The 23,053-nt window shown below is 48.8% G+C and overlaps 1 protein-coding gene across 1 annotated transcript; it reads right to left on the bottom strand.

Annotated features, from left to right (window-relative positions):
- Positions 1 to 2,019: 2,019 nt before the first annotated feature.
- Positions 2,020 to 22,740, bottom strand: NR2E1 (nuclear receptor subfamily 2 group E member 1). The gene is made up of 9 exons (XM_004468420.3): positions 22,036 to 22,740; positions 17,353 to 17,498; positions 14,060 to 14,147; positions 12,217 to 12,452; positions 10,741 to 10,887; positions 8,183 to 8,279; positions 7,646 to 7,795; positions 7,285 to 7,390; positions 2,020 to 3,497 (listed from the first exon to the last, which is right to left on the bottom strand). The coding sequence occupies exons 1-9, from the start codon at positions 22,058 to 22,060 to the stop codon at positions 3,335 to 3,337; spliced, it is 1,158 nt and encodes a 385-aa protein (XP_004468477.1). The 5' UTR covers positions 22,061 to 22,740; the 3' UTR covers positions 2,020 to 3,334.
- Between the last annotated feature and the right edge of the window lie 313 nt (positions 22,741 to 23,053).

The raw sequence follows: 23,053 nt of genomic DNA, 5'->3' as shown, positions 1-23,053 counted from the left end.
CCTTCCTTCAACACTGCATTTCAGATTTACCCACTGTGGTAGGTTGAATCACATACCCCAACAAAAGACATGTTCCTAATCTTAATCCATGTTCCGGTGGGCATGAACTCACGTTTAGTAGGACCCTTTGAAGATGTAGTATGAGTTAAGATGTGGACTCACGCAGTAGGGGGGGATTAATCTGTATTACTGGCGACCTTTGAAGAGAAGCCAAAATTCAGAGAAAGCCTCGGGAGGAGACCAAGGGCATCGCCCTGTAACAGAAGACTGCCAGCACCAGAATTCTTCTGACCCCAGGAAAAAGCACGACCTTGCTAATGCCTTGATTTTGGACTTTTGGCCTCCCAAACTATGAGTCAATAAAGTTCTGTTGTTATGCCAAACTATTTTGCAGTATTTGTCTTAGCTATGGCAAACTAAGATACTCGTGTTGAAACAGGGGCTGTAGTTCACATCATAAGCATATACCACAATGTATCTAAGCTCTGTTGATGGGCATTTCAGTTGTTCAAAACATGAATTATAGGAAGCGGATTTGCCTCAACTGATAGAGCATCTGCCTACTATATGGGAGGTCCAGGGTTCAAACCCAGGGCCTCCTGACCCGTGTGATGAGCTGGCCCACATGCAGTGCCAATGCATGCAAGGAGTGCCATGCCACGCAGGGGTATCCCCCATGTAGGACAGCCCCACAAGCAAGGAGCATGCCCCGTAAGGAGAGCCGCCCATGCTAAAAAAGTGCAGCCTGCCCAGGAGTGGTGTCACACTCATGGAGAGCTGACGCAGCAAAGTGACACAACAAAAAGAGACACAGATTCCTGGTGCCACTAACAAGAATGCAGGCAGACACAGAAGAACAACGAATGGACACAGAGAGCAGACAACTGGGAGGGGAAAGAGAGAGAAATAAAAAATATATAGGGAAACGGACTTTGGCCCAGTGGTTAGGGCGTCCGTCTACCACATGGGAGGCCCGCTGTTCAAGCCCCGGGCCTCCTTGACCCGTGTGGAGCTGGCCATGCGCAGTGCTGATGCGCGCAAGGAGTGCCGTGCCACACAGCGGTGTCCCCCGCGTAGGGGAGCCCCACGCGCAAGGAGTGCACCCATAAGGAGAGCTGCCCAGCGCGAAGGAGGGAGCAGCCTGCCGAGGAATGGCGCCGCCCACACTTCCCGTGCCGCTGACGACAACAGAAGCGGACAAAGAAACAAGACGCAGCAAAAAGACACAGAAAACAGACAACCGGGGGAGGGGAGGGGAATTAAATAAATAAAAAATAAATCTAAAAAAAAAAATAATATATATATATATATATGACTTGTGCTGCAGTGAATGTTCTTGTACATATTTTTGAGCCCCTTGCTTTTCAGACCAACTTCTTGTTTTCTGTGGAATTAGTAGTCAAGAATGCATGGTTGGTTGAACTACACATGCAACCTGCCAGGTCATCTTAGCCGAGAGCTGCCTGTGCCTCTGCTCCAGGCACTTGCCAGAGCTGTGGCCCAGGAGGAGCCCCCTGCACAGTGGCCTCTGACACCACTGATTTCTACCATCCATCTCTGGCTATGAGGCCAGTCCCTGAGGTTTGCTGGGTACCTCTGGATGCCCTCTTTATGGCCTCTTCCACAACTTACTCACTACTATAGTTCTTTGTGCCATATTTTTCTAACGGTTCAATGATTTCAAGTTCCTGGTCAGAACTGAAATGTTAGCAAGAGAGAAACAGAGAAGTGAATGAAGACTCTGTTAATCGGTCTCTTTCTTCCTCACACAGCAATTTTTTCTAACAGATGCAATTACATTGGAGAGTTGTAGAGAACGGAGTCTTATGTTTTATTTCTTTATTCATCATTTTACAAATGGGATTCGCTCTAAAAAGGAAATTGCCTTTGTAGTTTCGTTCCTCAGGCTCTGGGTGGAGTGCTCTGAGCTTCAGTTTTAATACCAGCTGCGGCCACCACCTTGATTCTGGGGGGTGAGAACCAGCCAGGAAGAGAGGCTGAGAAATCAGGCAAAGCTCATTTAAATTCAATATATTTTTATTCTTTGTAAATACAATGAGTACAACTTTTAAACTTCACAGATCAGTTAATTCACTTTGTACAAGAAAAGTTTTACTCATCCTATGATAGGTCCAAGTGCTGAATATTTTCTCTCAGTGCTAGTACCTAATAAATCAAAATGTGAAAAGTACAGCAGCTATTTCAAAATGTTTGTTTCTACATTTCCATAAGTACAGATTCATACCAAAGGAGCAGCTCAGAGTGTTGATGGTGCGTGTGCGTGTGTGTCTGTGTGTGTTCAAGGCTTTACTAGAAACCAGAGTTTTCTGAAAGGCATTGAAGAGTCTCACTGTAAGCAATGGCCTAACCAAGAAACCGTTTAGCATTCATCTCCTTGAAGTTCCTTCTGGCAAATGTCTGTGTTCATTTACTATCCAGTGTGACTCACTGAACCACGAGTTTGGACTCCCATTGCCTTTGGTTTCAGCACTATGTTAATGGGACAGCAATCTGCCTTACTCAATCACTCATGTCCACTTTATTTGGTTTCGCTGTTTGTATTTCTTCCTTGACTTCCATTCTTTTAGTAAAGCTCTTCTATTTTTGAGATGGTATCTATCCTGAAGTCCTGGTGAGAATCTCATTTTCTTCCAATTCTTTTGACAAGGTTGCCTGGCCTGTGGTATTAAAGAAAAGAAGGAAGGAAAGAAGGGAGGGAGGGAGAGGGGAGGCAGGAATGGGGTGAGGGCGGGAGGGAAAGGAAAGAAAAATGATAGAGAAGAAGCAAGTCACATGGCATAAGCTACTTTTCACTTATTAACTCAGTTCTGAAGGCCACTTAATGCTGTATTACAATAGAAGGGAAACTTTTGATAAAATGATTTAAAACCTAACCATTATTTTAAAAATAAATGCTCCAACATAAGGTAGTTCTGAAGGCCGCTGTATGATACAGAGCGATGTTTGGTTACCAACTATGTACGCTAAAAGGGGAAAGAAATCGCTACTTGTGTTTCAGCTTTTGAAAGTTCAGCCCAGTCTTCCAGGTAGGAGGCAGGATGGCACAGCCTGCGGCAATCCCCGATTCGGTCCCCTGCCAGGCGTCGCGGCAGTGGGTTCTCCTGCTCTGGTGGCTCTGTGGTCCCGCCTGGCCTTCCAGGCCACCCTACCCTGGTTGAGGCAGCAGGTCATAGCTACTGGAACTGTTCTGCGTCGATGGGCTACACGTTCCCAAGTTTATGCTTCCTGAAGGATAAGTTAGTTGAGGCTTGTTCTCCAAGGGTAGAAGTTCATCCGATACTGTCCCATCCTGAAAAGTGGGTACTTTCAGAACTTAGATATCACTGGATTTGTACATATCTGAAAGCAGTCTTGTAATTGGCACATTGCCAATGGTTTTTTTGAAAAACACTTCTTCTATAGTTGACGGGCTAATAGAACGTAAAGCTGGCAAAAGCAACAGGAGTTTTCCGAAGCGACAGGGTTGAGTGGGATATCTAGAATATGAGAAAGTAAAGCCGGAGTCCATTACTCACGGTAATTAATATCTTGTAAGTGAACACACATCATCTGCAACATAGTTGCTTGTTTTGTGCCTCTTAACTAACACACTAAATCTGCAACAGAGTCCTAGACAGTTGCTATTCTCCCTGTTTTGCACGTAGAATAATTGAGGCATGGAGGACGTAAGTGATGTGGCTAAAAGCACAAAGTGATTCTTTCTATTAGCAAAGGAGTTGCATTTTGTTTGGAGAAAAAGCAATTTTAAGAAACAGTATAGATAACAGCCATGATGTTGACAATGAAACTGGCATTAGAATCCACATTTTCTAATTCTCTGGATTCCTTTACACGGCTGTTTCCCTGAAATAAAATGGCTCCTTTTATGAAGCAGTTCTCCACATTATTATTCAGGCATTATACTTACTCACTCTCAGGAATAATTCTATCCTTATTACACTGCAAATTAAAGACTATGTTCTGTTGGGTGGCAGTGCCACCCAACTTTCATGTCAATGAAATTGGCATATAATTAAAGATGTGAGAAATTGCTTAACAATTTCCTCTCTTGATGTCCAACATATATCTGTGCTCAGATGTGCAAGTTCAATATTCTGCTGCCTTTGGATGCCTGTAAGCCACTCCCCTCACCGCAGCCCTGATACTTCTTCAGCCAATAGCTTGGAATCAGGTAGCAATGCATACCACAAGGAGAGCTCACTTCACTGAAACCAACCACCTAAAAAAGTGAGCCCCAGGGCAACATATTTGTGACTAAACCTGCTTAAGCCCATGGCCACAAGGTGCTGGGAACCGAGGGATATCAAATTTCTCCAAAAGAATTAGGTAGCTGAATACTGCTTTCAACTGACACTCCACCCTGCAAATTGAGTCCAAGAGAGCAACTTTGATGCTTGTGTCAGCTTTGGTCCATACGAGTCCCTCTCCTCAACCTAATATTAGGCTGGTAATTCATTCTGAGCCTCTGAGGACCTCATTTGGTTCTTCCACTATCTAGCCTCAGGACCACCCAAGGATGAGGACCACCAGGGCATATTTAATAACGTGGTACGGAAATGGTGAAGCTTGTCTGCCTTTGGAAACAATGCCTAAATCCCACCACTTGTTCTCCTTGCTGAATGTGTCTCCTACATTCCGGGGAATGTGATCCCAACACCCTTGTCTCCCTTATGCCCTGGCCACACCCTCTTTTCAGCAGCTGTATATGGGCCTTCAAAGGTTCAGGTGGAGGAGAAATGACTCTGCTGTGTTACAGGCAGTGGTGACCTAGACAAATCCAGGTCTGCAGCAGCCACCCAAAATACAGAATAGTTTCCACCGTGAGACGCTACTGTGGGAAATAATTACTTTGGAAAGGGTGGATTTGGGAGTACCTATAAACAATTAACTCTTAATTTTCTGTGAGTAGATTATTCACTCATTTACTTACCCACTTATTTTCTCCTCTGGATGGAAAGGGGCAGGTTAGTCAGTCAAGAATTAATTGTCTATTACGTGTGGAGTATTGTATTGTACCCAGAATCAATGGGTATGGTGGGGGCTGACAGATGGTGTTTCTAACTGCTCAAAACTATAGATTAGAATATTTATGCCACTATTGAGGAAAAAAAAGAATATCTATGCCCCTGATTCTATCCATTAGTATGAATAATTAGAAGGTTTCTCTTCAGGTATGCGTGATTTCATCACAGACTCATGTATTTGATCTTTAGTTAAAATAAATAGTTTGTGTGATACGCTGAATACATGCTCATTCCTACCCTTCTCTTTATGTCCTAGATAATGAGAGAAATGGCTTACAGAGCTGTAACATACAAGTAATTCAGTTTTCATATTAACTTTTCATATCCAGATTTTACTTTTCAGGACAGAAAAGTGCTGCCAGAGGAAAGAGTAGTCGGTGATTTGAAGGAGCTAAGAAATAAGGCATGATCAGTTTGTCACATGTATGATGCTAGATATTCATATTAAATTATAGTAGCGGTAGCTGATAGCATGAAATATGAACTCCATGTTGAGGTAGATGTGTTCCTCCCACTAATAATTTCTTTGTTTTTGGGGATAGTTGGTGGGTGGAGACAGGGCATACTTGCCTATTTCTGAAATATTTTTTGTTACTTTCATGTTTAATTCTCTCTGACCACGCTCAAAACTGCTCCTTCAGATCATACCAGGCTCCCCCAGACTCCAGCTTCCTACCTCGCCTCTCCAGCACCCCCCACAGCACCTCTACCAGCCCATCCTAAGAACTGGCTCTTGTTGCACCCCTTTTCCCTTTCTGAATTATTTCCTACCATTTAAGGACCAATTTACACAGCATCTCCTCCATCCAGCCTTTCCAGATTTCCTCTCTTCCTCGTTCCCTTCACTAGAACTCCCCTCTCCCACTCCTGACTTTGCTTTTTTCTTTTCTATGGTCTGATCAGGGTAACATCTCTGCCTATGTCACATGATGATGGGGGATGCTGTCTCGTCCTTCTGATTCCCCATAATGCCCACCAAAAGCTCTGTATTTAGTGGGCACTTGGGAAAGGATGGACTGAATCAGTAACCAGATCTCATCTTCCTTGTGATTTTTATACGGTAGTTGTTCCAAATGTCAAAGGTCAGTTATGAAATACAGTGAAGAAAATGTGCCTAAATTTTGTGCTGTACCATTTTGTAATTCGGGTCAAATATTAAGTATCTCCTATATATATTCTGAAATTCAATGTAAATTTTAATTACAAAACAATGGCACTCTAATTTGGAATAACATATACACAAAAACTGGCACTCAACACAGTTGCTGTGATATTCCATAGACAGGGAGCAGTTTATTCATTTGGAACTCAAAAGAGGATTTATAATAGAAATAAGCACATCCTAGCAGAAGTGTTATCACCCCAAATGTATACAATTGGCTAGGGGTTTTCTGACCCTGTAGATGAGAACTCATTAAAGGCTATAAGCATTTCAGTTAGTTCATCCAAGCACAGAGCCTGTGGGTGGTGTTGAGGTGATGGAGATGGGCTTCCACAGGCTCCCCTTCATGACTAATCTAGAGAATAAACAACAACAGCAACTATCTTCTAACCTCAGCTCTACCAGGGTCCTACTTGGTAATCTAGAGGATTCCACTGCTCTTTCAAATGACTTGCAATTTTCATTGGAAGAATGGAGTTGTGAGTCCTATACCTCATAGTGAACTTGCCCAATGGTGGGCTGGGAGGAGAATGGCTGGAGCCCCCCATGGCCAAGAGTTTCAATGAACAGCCAAGACAAGCATCCCCCCAGTGGGCTCTGCTTGACCTGAAGCAGCCTGGTGCTGTGACTCAAAATAACTCCACAGGTAAGTCACCAGAGCCGAACAGCAGTCACGACGGGGAAATTTGGCCTCTCTGGACAGCCCTCTGGTCCTTCTATTTTGGAATTGGCATCTGAAGAAAGCCACCGCCTTTTATATCAACCATAGCACTTTGACATTCACTTCTGGACCTTCCCGTATCTGGGCCCATTCACACAAATGAATTCAACTATTTTGATGAATCAACTTGTTCAACCAACACCAGCTCTAATGTGTTTGGCAATGCTTTCACTTTGATAATATAATTTGATTTGTTCTTTTCACCCATCCTGAGAGATAGATGAGGGTAAAGATTCTAAGTTAACTAGGTCGCAACAGGATAGTCACAATGTTTGAATTGGCTTTTTACTGCCGGCTCACACATTCACAATGAAAGCAATTTTCTTAAGTACATGTTCAAGGCAAATGAGGGTCACCTGGTATGGATGTAGCTGTTGAGCGTTAGCTGAGCCTCGTCTTGAAGAGCGGCAATGGCGGCAGCATTCCGGAAACTCCTCAGTTCAGAACCACTGTGTGTAGGAACTAGAAATGAAGACCAAGAAACTGGGATATGCAGCAGAGAAAATGCAGGCAGGGAAAGCACCTCTCTGAAAATGGATGGCCAGTGAGGAGAACAAGCAGCACCCCAGGGCTATCGGAAAGGGGGCCAGACCAACAATATCTGCTCCCTTGACCATGATGATCTCTTTTTGCAAGGGCTAGTCTGGACTTTGAGGTGGCTGGATTGAAGTGACCAAATTGCAGAAGGAGAAGAGACAGGGGTTTGGGGCTGCTTACCAGCTTTGAAAGTGACAATGCATTTTAGACAGGCAAATTCAGTAGCATCTAATCGGAGTTGTCTAAATCGAGCCACCACCTCTTGCAAAGCCTGTATTTCAGATATGATCTTGTTCAGCTTCTGGGAATCTGTGTTGTCACCATTCATGCCTAGAATGAAAATATGGAATAAATGCTCTAATATGAAGGCATTTTCATGATTTAATATTGATTTTTGACAAAATCCTGCATATCAACATCTATTCAATTGTCACTCTAAGATATCTGATTCCATGTAAACTGGCTATATTGTATGAAAGTTAATATAAAATCTTCTCTTGGATGATAACAAACACAGTAATTTGCATTTAAATAACAATGCAAGCAGTCATGAATACAACAAAACAACATTATTTGCATTTAAATATAGATTTATAAATGACAGGTATACTCTATTGTTCAGCAGGAATTTGTTATTCTTTACATGTTGTTCTTTTTTCAGTAATGTATTTTTATGGTAATTTCTACAACAAAGTCATTAAATTGTGCAATTCTTACCAGATACAGCCAGTAGAGTGTTAGCATCAACCGGAATGGCCCATTGTGCTATTCCTAGAACAAACAGTTCTCTCCAAGCATCTTCCAAAAGCATCAGCTGTCATACAATAGATGTATAATATAATAAAGTGTGTAATTTATAAATTTATAAACAATTTCAATATGTAAATTTCTATTATTTTAAAAAGTGCTTTAAATGCCTGTCTTGGTAATTTTTTTCTGAATATTCTAGCTTTCCCTTTATTTTTTTTGAAAAGGTGCCTATAGATAAGCACATACATCTGACAGCCAGCCATACCAATTCCCCAAAGTTAGCTCTCTTGGGGAAAGGATTTACCCCTCTTGTCCTTGCATCCACTCATTACTGACCAACCAGAAATTTCTCCTGGGATCCAGATCTGTTAAGTGCCCCCAGCAGCTCATCGGGCCAAACCCCTCATATAAAATGCTGACGGTATCAGGGTTGAGAGGTCCTGACTAAGCCTCCAGATCTGGGCCCCCATCTTCCTGGGGGGCTGAGGTGGCTGGGTGATGAGAAAGAGAGAGAGAGAGAATGAGAGAGATTGAGAGAGAGAGAGAGAGAGAGAATGAGAAAGAATGAGAGGGGGAGAGAGGGGGAGGAGGGTAGAGGCAGACAGAGAGAGAGAGAGAGAGAGAGAGAGAGAGAGAGAGAGAGAGAGAGAGAGAGAGAGAGAGAGATCTAATTCCCAAGAGGCCTGCAGGGAAATCAGGGTATAATTATGTTAATAGGGTTTTGCTGAGTTTACCTCTTCTCACTGCCTGATTTTTCTGAGAATCATAAGTGGACAGCATCAAGGTGCCTGTCATTTCCATTCTAATAAAAAGTGCTACTGAATATTTAAAATGAAAATCTGTCTCCTCTTCCAAGTTAATATACTGGATCCCACTTTCCTGCAGTTTGCTTGTTGCTAAAGAGTTTCTTCCAAAAGGCTAAGTGGCAGGCAGTAAGTAAATTTTATTTGGATTGAAGAGCGTACAAATACTTGTTTTGAAGGGAAACAAACAAAAAAGCAATTTACACACACACACACAGAGCAAATGGTTAGAGCCAGCCAGTAAACGAAGTCAAAGATGGGACCTAACCACCTTGAAAAATCTCCATTTAAAAAAATCCCTCAAAAAAATCAGTCAATTTTGGAAGATTTGTGTGAAAGGATTTCTTTTTGGGAGCTAAGAGCTGAACTGTGAGTCTTATAACCAAAATCACAATTAGACCCAAAGGCTTAATTTTCAAAATCCTTTAGTTTTAGTTTTATTGATTCAAGTACAGGAAGCAATGATTTAAAAATTCAAGGTAAAAAATTATCTAACTCTGGCTGTCTGTAAAAGTCCAGGCCATGAAAAAAGAACATCCAAAGCTAGAAGATTAAATGTTTTTAGCTCATTGCCAGATCTCTCTGTAGGAAATGTACTTCATATTAAGGGGCACTATTATGCCTTAATTAGGTATGAAATGAATTAAAGAAATAAACCCTAGCATTTAGAACTAGTTATTAGTCTTTTGTAGAATTTGTCATTAATTTCTGTGAAGGCATGGAAAATCACCAATGGTTGTAAACACTTCATTTTCTTTCTTTCCCTTAAGGTTAGAAAAAATACTGGCAGGGACCATTTCTGATATTCCTAACAACAAAATTTCTGGGGCAATTTTTAGCAGCAGCGCCTATTTTTCCTCCCTCTGGATGTCATTTATGACCACAGAATTATGCAAAATGCCTATTTGTTTACAAAATCTTTCAAAGCACTTAAAGAATCAAGTGAGATCCCAGTACATAAGAGATGTCAATCTGATTCTACCAGCTGAAAAATTAGTGGCCAAATCTATAACACAATAGAGACTATAAAGCTGAGAATACAAAATAATGACTAGATCCAAAAATCTCACAAGAAAGTACTCTCATCCTTTATATCTCTCAGTGCTAATGTTCTTAAGAAAGCATTGTTTTATCAATAATTTTTAAATTCCTTGATACAATTTTATCTGCAATTAAGTTTGATGTTTCATCAAGGAGCATGATTTATATACAGCCTACTCTCAACTCTTTGACATAGTTATAAATAAGTAGAAAGATAAATGAATGGAAAGATAGAATGACACAGGAAATGTGGCAAAATGTTAAAATTGGTGGATACGGGTACCAGGGGTGGGGATATGTTGGAGTTCTCTGTGTGGGTTTTGTATTATTTTTGCTACTGCCCTGTCAGTTTGAAATTATTTCAAAATAAACATTTTAAGAAAAAATTGTGATGTTTCAATTAAACTTAAAAAAAAAACCCGATAACATTTCTATACTTTTTTTTGGTAGACCAGATCCAACTTTCCTAAAACACACAATTACATTTCATACTAAGGATTCTGTAGCTGTATATTTTGAAGTCATACAAAGAAGCTGGTAAAATAAATATTCTTCATTTCCATTAAGGTCTGATGCTTGGCAGTGGTGCTTTATCCAGGTAACCTTGGAAAGGGTGGCTGCCTCTCTCCCCCACCTCCCATGCCTCCCGCCTCCCAAGACCTCAGTGCCCATTATTGGTACCTGATCTTGCAAAGACAGTGTGGAGAAAGCTGGTACACTCTTGGCCCACTTGATACTCATAAAGAGAAGCCTGGCAGCTGATTCACATACAGACTCTGTGGCCACCTCATACAGATACATTGGGGTCCCGTTCACTTCATGGGGGTACTGGGAGGGGGAAAGAGAAATACCTGAAAGTGAGGAAACCACAGCTTTGCAAGAAAAGCCAACCTTTTAATTTTCTAATTGCAAAAAGGAAGGAAATGAAATGAAATTTCAAAGTTCTGCATAAATGTGTAATTGCCATGGGTGGGGAAAAAAACAAACATCCGTAGCTAGATAATTTGGAAAATAATTGTTGGGAGAGGCCCATTTCCACTCTTTGGGGGTCCTGTGCCTTCAAGAGGGGCATCTGGCTTTTTCTATCCCCTGCAGCAAATTTTCCTTGGACTGAGCCAAGTGTCAGGCCTGCCTCCCAATTTAGACAAGAGCTGCTTTGTATTTGTGTAAATAAAAATAGATGTGAAAAAAGTATAAATTAATAGGCATCCCAAACACAAATATGCATATGAGTATTTTTAGAAAGGATTAGTATATTATGGAAATATTTCAATTAGACATCTTAATCATTCACAGAGCATTCCCATTCATAACTGACAACATATTCATAACACTACTTTCCCGAGCTTATTATACACATCAAGGGTAAGAAAGCAATATTAAATATTGTGCGTGTGCATGTGCCCAGGTGTTTGGCTTCCCTGCAGTGTGGGCTGCAGCTGGCCCTCCTCTAGGAGAGATCCTGGGCCCTCTCGGCCTGCAGTGGGGGCCTATGGAGAACGGAAGGCAGTCCCTAGGTGGCAGCCTTTTCAGGTAGTTCTGGCTGTGGCCCTGCTACTAGGGGTTCAGTCTGGTGTATATCCACATGGCTCAGAAGCGAGTGAGGGGTGAATGGAAATCAAGCCAAGTCCCTCAAACTGTCCTAACAGTGTGAGCTCCACATTGCTCTCTTGCATTAGGGACCCATGGCTCTGATCATGATAACAGATGCCTGCAGTTTGCAAGTCAGGGGTGCCTGCCCACCACCTGTGGTCGGCTTCTTTCACCTAAAAACAAACATCTGTTCTTCTAGCCTTGAGAATCACCTAAGGCTGCCTTCTTCACTGGCCACCCCGGGATGGAGGGTGTTTCCTAAGGGTGCAGGTCCCTGGACATGCCCGCCCCCCGCCCCCGAACTTGCTGAAACCAAATCTCTAGGGGCTGGGCCTCAGAGTCTACCTTTTTACCCAGCTCAAGGAGTGACTATATTGCACAGTAATGTTCGAGCATCCCTGGCTTAACAGCTTCTGGAAGGAAAGAGCATAGAATCCCCTGAAGGGCAGCACACTGTGGGAATACCTAGCCAGGCCCCTTTATCTTTAGCCTGACTTCATCCTAGCCAGGAGGAAATAGGCTTGCCCGGGTACCACTGCCCTTGGGCCCAGCAAGGCCACTGACCTTGGGCGTGGGCTGAGCCAGGCTCACGAGGGTCTGCCTCTCCGGGGTGGCGGACACGGCGGCCAGCTCCAGGCCGTGCGGCTCCAGCTGTGTGACCGCGGTGAAGAAGGCCGGCGCGGGCAGCGCGGCGGAGGGGAAGTGCGTGGCCGCCCCGTTCTCCTCCTTGTGCCCGCGGAAGTAGAGGGCCACCTGTTTGCGGATGGTGGACGTCCGAGGCCCCCGCTCGTGCTGCACAGCTGTAGAGACAGAGGGACAGACGCACGCCCCGGGATCAGAGACGCGGTGACCATTAGCCTCGGACGCGCTCCAGGGCCGAACGCCACGTCTGGGCAGGCAAGGTCTCCCAGGAGGTGAAAAGAGGGAGGGACAGGGGATGTGCGGGCCGAGGACACTCTGAGATCGTCTAATCCATGCATCGTATGGACGAGGGCGCGGAGGCTGAGGACAGGAGCAGCGGCGCAAGGTCCCATCAGAACGGCCGAGCCTCACGCTCGACTAGGTCCTCTGTCCGTCTGGGCTCCTCCCAACCCGGGGCGGGGTGGGTGTGTGTGTGTGTGTGTGGAGGGGTGGGGGTGGCAGGAAAGCCAGAAACTTTCGGGGCAAGAAGAGCCCAGGATCTCCGTATCCTCGCCCTGAGTTCAGTAGCTCCTGTACCCTCCTTCCCATCCAAGGGAAAAGGAAGCCATGAGCACCGTCAAGTTCCAGACTACTCGCGCTCGGCTCCAGGACGACCCCTCTCTTTAGCCCCCGCGGCGAAAATGGCTTTTGGCTTCCGAGGGCCCTAGGAGAAAAGGGTCCAATTCCCGGGGACTCTGGGGGATGGGACGAAGGAGAGCCCGTCTCGGAGCGCGCTGGAGGAAGGCAGGGGAGATGTGACAATTACCACCAACAGTTTAAACAAACAAATTAATTCAGGGCAATATTCCGCCCGCCGGGCTTGACAACTTGTCAATACACAAGTTCAACAGGTTGGATGTTCCCTCCTGCTTCCTGAGCCGCGGAGGAAGGCGCTCTGCTCACCGGCGCCGAGCTCGGGGGAGTACTGCTGGGTCCCGGCTGCCTCCGAGGTCCAACCCACTCCGCACCCGGGTTCCGAGACCCGATTCCGAGCTGCCAGCCCATTACCCTGGCCGCACTGCCCGGCCAGGGGCGCCCTCGCCAGGCCACGTCGCGAGACGCAGCTTGGACTGCGCTCTGGCCCGGGAGCAGGCAAGGGCTTGCCTGCGCGTCTAAGGACCCGCGGGAGCTGGGTGTCAGAAACACCTACGGCATTTACCTGCTTCCCCGACCCCTTTTCTCTCCTTTCTGTGGAACCTGGAGAAGGCTAATCCCTGGAAAAGCCCAAATCGGCACAAGCGCCGTGCTGATTTTGGCATCTTGGTAAATTTGCAAACAAGAGCTCAAAATTCTGTTGAGTCTCTACACCCTCTCATCCACATCTGGTCCCTACTATGCGCTCCCAGGGAAATTGTCCAGGCTTGGAGAGGCCGGAGGAGTCTAACAGAAGGGCTGCAGGGGGAGGCAAGAAGAAGGGTTAGGGCACCGGCAGGCAATATCGCCTGTGGAGTGGGGGTCCCCGGCAGCGCTGCCTTCGCTGTGGTGGTTTTGGGGCACACATCTCCTATGTGAGAAAGGGCCTTGCCGTGGGCAGATCAAGGTAGTCGGAAGAGGGATCATGTAGAGAGACGGGAAGGATATGACTGAAAGCCAGAGGACAATTCCCAGCATCTGGAAAGAAGTACTGGGAGATGATTTACATGCAAAGGAGTGCTGTGCATTTTCTGTACATATAATTTACTTACTACTCAATCAGCATTAGAAGAATAAAGAGAGTACTGATTACCATCTTTGTTCATGTTGACTTCCAAACACTTCTTCAGCCGACACGCCCTGCACTGGTTTCTGTGCGTCTTATCCACGGGGCAGCCTCCCTGGAACAGAGCGCAGGTGGTCAGCGGTCCCCAGGTCTTTGGGCCGGGCCGGGGAAGCCGGCGCTGCGCGGCGTAGGGCGCAGCCGCGTGGAGGCGGCACTGGCCCCGCCGCACACCCCGCAGCGGCGAGCCTCGGGTCGGTGAAACGCGAGGCGCCAGCTAGAGAAAGAGTTGGGGTTGCCGGGCTGCTTCAAAAGGGCCAGCACCCCCGCAATACGAAAGCGGACAAGGAGAAAGGTCCTTCTCCAAGCAGGCAAACGGTCAGAGGACCTGGTTTGCCAGCCCCTTATGGGACCAGAAGAGAAGCTCTCGAGGGGAGCTTCTGTCACCAGCAGTGGGGGGCCGGACCGGGCCGTTTCAGGACCGAAGACAGCGACCTGGCCCCAAAGAGGAGGCCTCTGAGCTGGGAACCCGCTGGTGCGTCGGGATGGCGCTCCTCTCCAACCCCACTCGCCCCGTACCCACCCTCTCCTCTGCCGCCAACTTTTCCCTCCGCTTTCAGGTCTTGCGTCTACCTCTTTCTGTCACTTTCTGGGTGAGCCCGCTTATCCGTCAGGTTTCCTCCTATTTATTCTTCACTCCCTTGTTTCCTTACTTTTGTCCCAACCCTTTGTAATTGAAATGATCCTTATAACCAGCATATTGAGAGCTGTCTTAAAAGACTAGCTTCAGCGTGGACTGAGGGAAATGCAGCCATTCCCGGAAGGTGAGGCAAAGGCCAGAGTGGTTAGGATGGCAAGGCCTACAGAAGGAGAGGGAGGGGGAGGGAAGAAGTCAAAATCTAGAAATGCCCATTCTATAAATGTGACCTGGAAGATACTGTGATGGACTGTCTGCCAGATGCTAGAATGCACTGTTTTATGAAATCACACCTCTCCAATTAAAAATGTGTTTATTTTATTTAAAATGAAAATATGCACTGAGAATATCAACACAACTGAAGAAAGGTAGCCACTGCTTTAGACACATTCATCTAAGATGCATGAGAAAAGAAATGTTTTACCTAATGCAATTTTTTTTCCTGTAAAGATATTGGCTGTTTAAAAGAGGAAATTTACAGAAATGATTTCTTAGGAATTCAGTGTTAGGTGTCATTATTGAGGGAACAGATATATAGATACATAGAGAGTGATACATCTATTTTGTACACAGAAAATAATACATAAATTGCTACCGTTACATTTGTAATGGGCAGAAAAATAATAGAATAAACTTTATTTTTATTTTGCTTCATGGTCTCAAAAATTCACATGCACTGGACTTGGGGTAAGTATATTTCCCTTCTCTGAAATATCCCTTAAGGGGAAAAGTTACATGTTAGAATGCACTGTTTTATGAAATCACACCCCTCCAATTTAAAAAAGTCTTGATTTATTTAAAAGAAAGGTGGGGCAGAGTTTCACAGCAACTTCTAAATATCATTACTGTTAGTAATAAATTAGCATATTACTTACCTAATCCTAGAACGAAAGAGGGAAAGCAAATAGTTTTTGGTCCCTATGTGAATTCTTCAGAGCATCTTTGCTAACCTGCATAATAGCTCGATGGAAAGAGGTCTGAAGAGCTGTTATTAAATGTAATCATAGGTCTATCCCCAAATGGTATCCCTTCGGTATTCTGATACACATTCTAACACAAAATGGAAGTCCTCATTAATTCTTAAGTGTGTTTTTTCAAGTCATATCAAATGTATATAAATATGTGGAACCTGAGAGAAGGATAAAGGCCTCAGCTCAGCCCATTTATTCTCTCTGCAAGGAAAGGAACAGACCTGATGAGTCTATTATTATGACTCCACAACTCTTTGGACTGACATGAATATGTGGGATTGATAGCCATCCCTCTCTAAAACATCAAACCTAACACCTGGGGTTTTGCTTCCCCTTCTCTGGAGATTCAGTAAATGATCATTTAAGTAGAAGCCTCCTCAAACGTGATGGCCCACAGTCAGCTCACATTTTCATGGAGCTACTGGGATACAGTCCTGTGTGTGCAGAATGTGGTGTGTCCAGATGGAGAAACTGGACACCGATTAGGAACTCCTGGCCCATGTAGAGTTCCTGGTAGAGGGGCTGGAGAACTCAAAATAGCTTGCCCACATGCAAATGTCTTCCTGTTTTTGTGGCTAATTCTAATCTATCAGAGATCGATATGAGCAGTCACAGCTTCAGAAAAAGATATCAGAATAATTCACTAGCACCAGACAATGTGTGTAATAGATATATAAATTAGTGGAAGTGTTTTACCACTTGTTACCAAAGGACCACTTCTGACTAAGGCACTCTCTGGGATCTTCTTGGGGTGATGGGGGAGGCCTCTATGCTGAGGGGCTGTGTCTGTGGTTAAGGAGAGGAATGTGGAACCAGAAGCTGTTCTCCTATGTTGAAGTACATCTATGACTCAGTTGGAAACTGCTCATTCTTTCTAGAACCCTTGAGTTACATTCAGTCCTGACTCTCATCTCTTTAAGGCAAGCCTGCCTGCTTAAGATCAAAACACAACCAGAAAATCTTCAAGAAGAGAAGAAGGAAGGAGATACAGAAACCTTGGGAAGGGTCTTGGTTGCGCCTTCCTTGGACCCTTGTCTTGCTCACCTAGACTTTTTCTGACAAGGTCTAGCCAAGGCCCCGTGGATGCTGAAGGCCCCCTGCTCGTTTCCAGACCAGCCCTGCTTCTCGGGAGTTAAAGGGCACAGGCCCTCACAGAGCATGTTCTCTGCTGGGTCTCAGATAAAGTTGACAGTGACCGTGACCTTGACTCGGATGCCAGTTGCCTTTACTTCTGCCTTCCCAGGTAAGGATCAGGAGACGGGGCTTGGATGTTGCCAGGAATGGGGGTGGGAAGCCAGGGTGTCACAGCCCCTCCTCCTGCTTGCTACTTGTGTTTTAGACCCTAAAGCTCCCTGGGCCCCCTAGGTGGGCTTCATAACCACTAGGTGTGGGCTTTACTCAGTGTCAAAATCTTTCCCAGATTTAAAAGGGTGTAGGTAGGCGCTGGGATTTCAGACTTTCTCCTGCAAACTCAACTGTCTTCCCTTCCCTCTTCTTGCCCTTGGCAAGCGAAAGAGCCTCTGAGAGTTGAGGCAGGAAAGAGGGGAGAAGAGAGGAGAGGTCAGGGCAGCGGTGTGGAGGATCAGAGGAGGCTTTGGCACAAAGGGGAAGAGGCAGCAGAGGGGGGCCCGGCAGTGCTGCTCTGGCTAAGGTACCTGGTTTCCAGATTTGCAGACATACGTCCTATTCCTTCGGATGCTCCGTTTGAAAAACCCCGAGCAGCCGTCGCAGGCGTAGACCCCGTAGTGTTTCCCGGAGCTGCGGTCGCCACACACTTTACAGGGGATATCTAAAATGCGGCCTGAAATCGCAGGAAAGAGGAAAGGGGTAAGGGCGGAGAGGGAGAGGAGGGCGGAGAAGAGGGAGGAAAGGGGAGAAGGAGAGAGAGATGCTAAGCAATCTGACCTCTGAAGGGATTAGCACCGAAGCTGCGGTAAAAGCAAATAATGAAGTGATTTTATAGCCAAACTTTTTTTCCTTGAGCAAGTGTCAGTTTCCTACAATGAGCATTATTCATGCACCGCTACATGTATTTGGGTCTCCTCTAATCGCCGAGACCCATTTTGGAATAAAAGATTACAGCAGGCCCAGGCGGCAGCACGGCCCGCCGCTGCCTTTCTGCTCAGCGGAAAGTTTGGCCGCTTCCCTCCCCCGCTCTTGCATTTAACAGGGAAAGTTGTTAGTGAGCGCGCCGAGGAGACAAACTTGAAATGTAAAAGGGAAAAGAAGAAAAACAAACACGGCTGGAACCTGGGATGGCAGCTGGAAGGCAATCGAGTTTTCTCTGAGCTCCGCCGGGCGGTTGTTATTATTGGGATTATTATTGTAATGCTAATACTTGGATTATTAATGATAATAAGGGTAGTGGTAATTGCCCAACTTTCTCTTTACCTATTTAAAAATAAATGCTTAGGGGATCTTTTTTTTTTTTTTTTTTTTTTAGAAATCATTTCTTTTAGGAAGAAATTCTTTTCTCCCCAAAGTAACTAGCACGGGGCTAGACCAGTAAGAGGGGAAGGATAGAAGTGTGCGGATTCTTTCTTCCCTCACTACCCCAACTTCTTTCTCCTTAAAAAAACCTGCCTCTTCACACTACGGCCTGCGGTTTATTGGAAAACCGTCCAAACCACTTTTTCTTTCCTATTTTTGATGTCACTGCCAGTGGCCGATTTTTAAGCATCTGATTTCTCTAGACTGCACACACACACCGGCCTCGAGAGACTCCCGGCTTGAGAGAATTTTCCTTGGAATCTCCTCATGTCCAGGAGCCTGGGGTGGCCGCGGACCCTGGAGTTTTAAGAAGGCGGTGATATGCGGAAATTCGGAAAGGAGAGTTATTTTTCTCTAAGACTCAGGAGTCCAACCAGTGCCTGGAGCGGTTTATAACGATTTAGGAATCTTTCCTCCTGTAAACAAAGCGGCCATTAAAGTGTTAACAGTGATCTTTTTCCGTTGCAACCCTCCGGGTCGGACCCGGCCGGTCGCGGGGCCTCGATTTAAGTCGACAGGTGCCCCCCAGGGCGCAGCCTGCCGGAAGGCGACTGGGCTGGGGGTGGGGGAGGCATGGATGAGAACCACCCGGCAAGCGGGAGAGGAGGCGAGGGCGCGACGCGGGGAGGGCCCGGGACACATCCAACATGGAAAGCCTGCTCCTGCACCCGAGGCGCGCACCCCGGGAGGACAGCCACGGTCACGCCGCTCGGGTTTTGGGGGGAAAAAGGAGGAGGGACAGGCGGAGAGGGGCGGGGGAGCCGGTAACCACCGGGCTTGCCCGGGTAATTACAACCCCGCCGCGGCACCTGCCTATAGAGCCACCAGTGACCCGTCAAAAAGAGTAGCATGGGAATTCGGACGGCGACAAAGGCCGCGGGGAGGCGCGAGGCGCGGCGGCCACCGCCTGGGCGCCCCCTCTCCCGCAGGGCGGGAGGGGAGGTGGTGCTGGGGGGAGGGAGGTCTTGAGAGAGAGGCAAGGCCGCAGAGGGTCTGGTCCCCCACCCCCTTGGGCTTGTCCCGGCTGCTGGGAGCCGGGGGCACGATGCTGCTCCGCGCTCCCGCTGGAAGCTGTGAACTTGGCTTCCGTAAGTTGTTATCATGCTCCTCTGCAACACACGCCCGCCGCCCGCGCTGGGGTCGGGGACTACTGTCGCCCCCCGCTGTCTTCCTCTTCCCTGTAGATCTCGTGATGAGGACAAAATGAGTGCATGGAAGTAGTTTGTGAGTGTGTGTGTGTGTGTGGGGGGGGGGGTGTCCTTTGCCTCTCTTCTTCGGACAGAGGCCAGGGACACACACTTCTGGACTCTGGTGGTAGTCGAGGGAGGACCAGCGGAGGATGGGTGACCCTCCTCGGGTTTCGCGGGCCCGGGGTCCTCGACGGTCGCCTCGGGGACCGCGGTGGCCCTGGCCGGCCCTGCCTAGACTTCGGGAGCCGCGGCTCGCGGGCCGATCAGAGACACGCCACCCGGCTGGGGCGGGGCCCAGGAGGGCGGGTCGCCAAAAGGCCGGGGCCTGGCCTCAGACTCCACCACCCAGCCACGTTAGGGTGACTGCGGGTCACGAGACAAGTTGGTTGACCCCGTTGCAAATCTCCTCTCATTTAGCAAGACCAGCGAGCTCCGATGTGAGTTTGCTGAGGCTGGAAAACCGTCCCTAACTTCCCTCGCCAGGAGGTCCCCCGGGGCTTTTTGTGTGGTATAATTGCCTAAAGATATATGGCAGCTTCGATTACTGTAATTACCATCAGAGGCTGTTGAAAGAAGTTAGTCCCGGCTTCAGGGGTGACTGGCCTGGGGCTTGTTACCACCCAGACGGGGCGCCCGCGTGACATCGCTCTGCTCTCCGGCGGCGCGAAGCCGAGCGCGACGGGACCGCAGACCCCCGCGTCCCGCCCCGCCCCGGCCCGCTGCGCGCTCGCCTCCCCGCCGCCGGGGGCCCGGGCACCGGCCGTTCGGAGCCCAGCTGCCGCCACCCCGCTGGAGAGCCTAGAGGGCGCGGCGCGGCCGGCGGGGGCCGCTGCCCTGCGGGCCCGAGAACACTCGGCGGCCGCCTCCCGACCCGCGCGGGGCTCGAGGCGTCCACGGCCGAACTCGGGCTCCTGGGAAGTTGGAAAGCTCCAAAGTTCCCCGTCACGTGCGCTGTGCCTTTTCCCCGCAAAGTCCGGCGCGTCCTCCTGCGTCTCCGTCCCCTGCGCGCCGGCGGCCCCCAGTCGGCCAAGCTTCGTGCCCGCCCTCTCCTTCGCCTGAGTGGCCCCACTTTCAAGGCCGTCGGCGGCTCTGCACCCCAAGTGGGAGAAAGAGCCCGAGGCTCCTTACTTCCAGGGAAGGAGGCGAGGGCCCGCCGCAGTCCGAGTTGGTTAGGAGTCCGCAGAGGGCCAGGGCTTCAATTTTTGCAACGGAGGCTCAGAAGGCGACAAGAAAAGCCTCCTTCCGAGCTTCCTGGAAAGGACACTCATACCCGGGAACATGCGCGACAAAAAGCAAGTTTGCTTCGCCTCCCCGAGATCCCAACGACGAGCGGCCAGCAGGCCCGAGGCTAGCGGGCAACGCTGGCCAGCTCTCGGCGAGGGCTCTCCGCATTCGGGCCACGGGGAAGCTTCCTTCTCACCTCCCTCTGCCCTCGTTCCAAACATTTTTCCTTTTCTCTTGTTGTCTATGTTCACTTCGCTCTAATATTTTACAACGGCAGCACCAAAACCGAAACAAACTAAATGAAAACACAGCTAACTTCTTTGCGGGGGTGGCGGAGGCAACTGCAGGCCAGTGGGCCTCCTTACCAGTCCTTAAAAGTATCTCGGACTCTCCCAACTTTCAAAGACCCAGGACAATGAGGACGAGTCAGGGGAGGGGAGTGAATGTTACAGGCGAAAAGAACAAGGTCAGCAGGAGACCTCGGGGATGTGGGGACGGCGTCGGGGCCGTCCCAGGCTAGGACCCCGGAAACGGCAGCCCCGGGCCGCGGGAAGGCGGGAACCCAAATGCCCCGGGGAAAGCCGAGCACTACAGCGGCGCCCTCCCAGCGTCGGCTCGGGCCTGCACACTCGCGGGTTCTGCAGGCACCATACGCTCAAACGGCCTGGCCCCCACACCTAGTCCTGCACTTCGGCCTCTGGGTGGGGTTAAGAGGTCAGCCGCCGGCTGGCGTTCCGTGGAAGAACCACCAGCCAAGGAAGTTTGAGGAAGGAGCGAAGCGCGCGAAGGAACAGGCCGCGTACTCCCGCCTCTGCTGAGCTCTGGTTCGAAAAATCCTTGGGATTAGGAATTTGGCCTTCTCTTTCCTAGAGCAGTTCGCCATACTTTAAATTCCCCACTTAGGACCTACGCGGATTTAGGATTAAGGAAAATGTGACTTTTAAATGGTTTCTGCTTTTCAGTTTGCAGGATTATTTGCAACAGCCAGAAACGAGGCGCAAAGCATTCCATTCAAAATGCGCTTTGCGCAGAGTTGCTTTTGCGCGCTGGAATAGGAGTTTGGAGCGAGTGTATTGTTGTTCCGCGGCCTGGAGCTGCGGCCCAGTTCCCGCCCCCGCCGCACCGCCCCCCACCCTCCCAGCACCCCGAGCCTAACTGGGGGAAACACTCCGCAAAGGTGGGGTGCGTGGGTCGCAACCTTCCCAGCACACCAGAAAGGGGGAAATCAAGCAATCCAGAAGCAACGAAATTGCTCTCCCCTCACCACGAAACGCTCCGACTCATGGTCTGCAAGGAGCTGGGCCAAAGCGCCCACGCCCGCTGGAGTCCCTCTCGCCGGCTCCGAACCGCAGCGTCCGGGGCAGAACCTCCCTGGCCTCCCCGCCCGCCCCAGGCTGCGCGCCTGGGCCCCGCGGCGGCCCGAGAAGTACCCACTTGTTGATCCGGCCGGTTTGCTCATGCTGACGGTCCCGGGGCGGAGCGGTTGGTGGGCGCTGCCCGTGTCCCGGCCGGCAGCGCCCGCCTCGCCGCCCGGCGCCGCCGCTCTCCAGCCGCCCTCCAGCCTGCGAGGCTCCCGGGCCGCACAGGTGGGTGTCGGTCGCGCGCTGCGCTGCTCCCCGGGCGCTCAGAATTCGTTCCACCGTGGAAATTTAAGCATCCTTGAGTTTCTTCCCTGCTCTTGCACAGCTGCAGCTGCTAGGAATGTTGCTTGATACGGACATACGCATGGGCAGACAGACAGAAAGACGGACAGGCAGACAGAGGAAGAAGACAGCACGGGAGGGGTGTTGAAGGACAGAGATGGAGACACGCAAACGGTCTTTCTATGGAGCAAAAAGGACGAAATCCCTCTCTTTCCCCATTCCTGTCTCAGTCTTCAAGCTCGCCCTCTACTCTGGCGCGCAGAGCGTGGGCAGATCTCTACAGACCGCGGATCTTCTAAGGGAAGGAGGAGCACACACAACCGCAGGCTCGCAGGCGGAGGGGTTCCGCGTGGCCGGCACCCGAGCGCCAAGTGGGAAAACTAGACTGTGGGCACGTCTTCCCGGAGAAGAGGCGGCGAGGTCCGGGCTTCCGGGGAGAGCCGCGCAGGCAGCGGCAAAGGGTCCCCGAAGTTCATTACCCCGTGACTTTGTGTCTGTCGCCGAGGGCTGGGTCCCCTGTAATATCTCCAGAAGCGCTCTGACAGGCAGCCGCGGGGAGGGGAACAAGGCGTCCCTGGCCCACTTAGCTTTTCCCCCAACTCCTGGCGGGGTCTGACGTCAGCCATGTGCGGGGAGGGGATGGGAAGAGGGAGGGGGTTAAATGCTAATGATATTAATGAACCTCCAAGCGGCTCCCGAAGAAAATGCAGACGCTCTCCGAGCCGACGACTTAGAGAGTGTGAATATGGGAGTGTGGCTCTGTGCGCGCGTGATGGTGAGGACGGTGCCGCTCTTGTAATAAAAATGAA

Source organism: Dasypus novemcinctus, chromosome 11 (genome assembly GCF_030445035.2).
Source record: "Dasypus novemcinctus isolate mDasNov1 chromosome 11, mDasNov1.1.hap2, whole genome shotgun sequence".
Classification (NCBI taxonomy): domain Eukaryota; kingdom Metazoa; phylum Chordata; class Mammalia; order Cingulata; family Dasypodidae; genus Dasypus; species Dasypus novemcinctus.
The sequence above is the reverse complement of the archived record's forward strand: the minus strand, read 5'-3'. Positions and strand labels throughout refer to the sequence as shown.

Excerpts from the sequence above, each read along its gene's own strand:
- NR2E1 (XM_004468420.3), bottom strand. The coding sequence starts at position 22,060 with ATGAGCAAACCGGCCGGATCAACAA. Across the intron at positions 14,148-17,352 it reads TCTGCAAATCTGGAAACCAG|GGAGGCTGCCCCGTGGATAA; the intron begins GTACCTTAGCCA and ends GCTCTGTTCCAG. Across the intron at positions 10,888-12,216 it reads TGGCTCAGCCCACGCCCAAG|TACCCCCATGAAGTGAACGG; the intron begins GTCAGTGGCCTT and ends TCCCCCTCCCAG.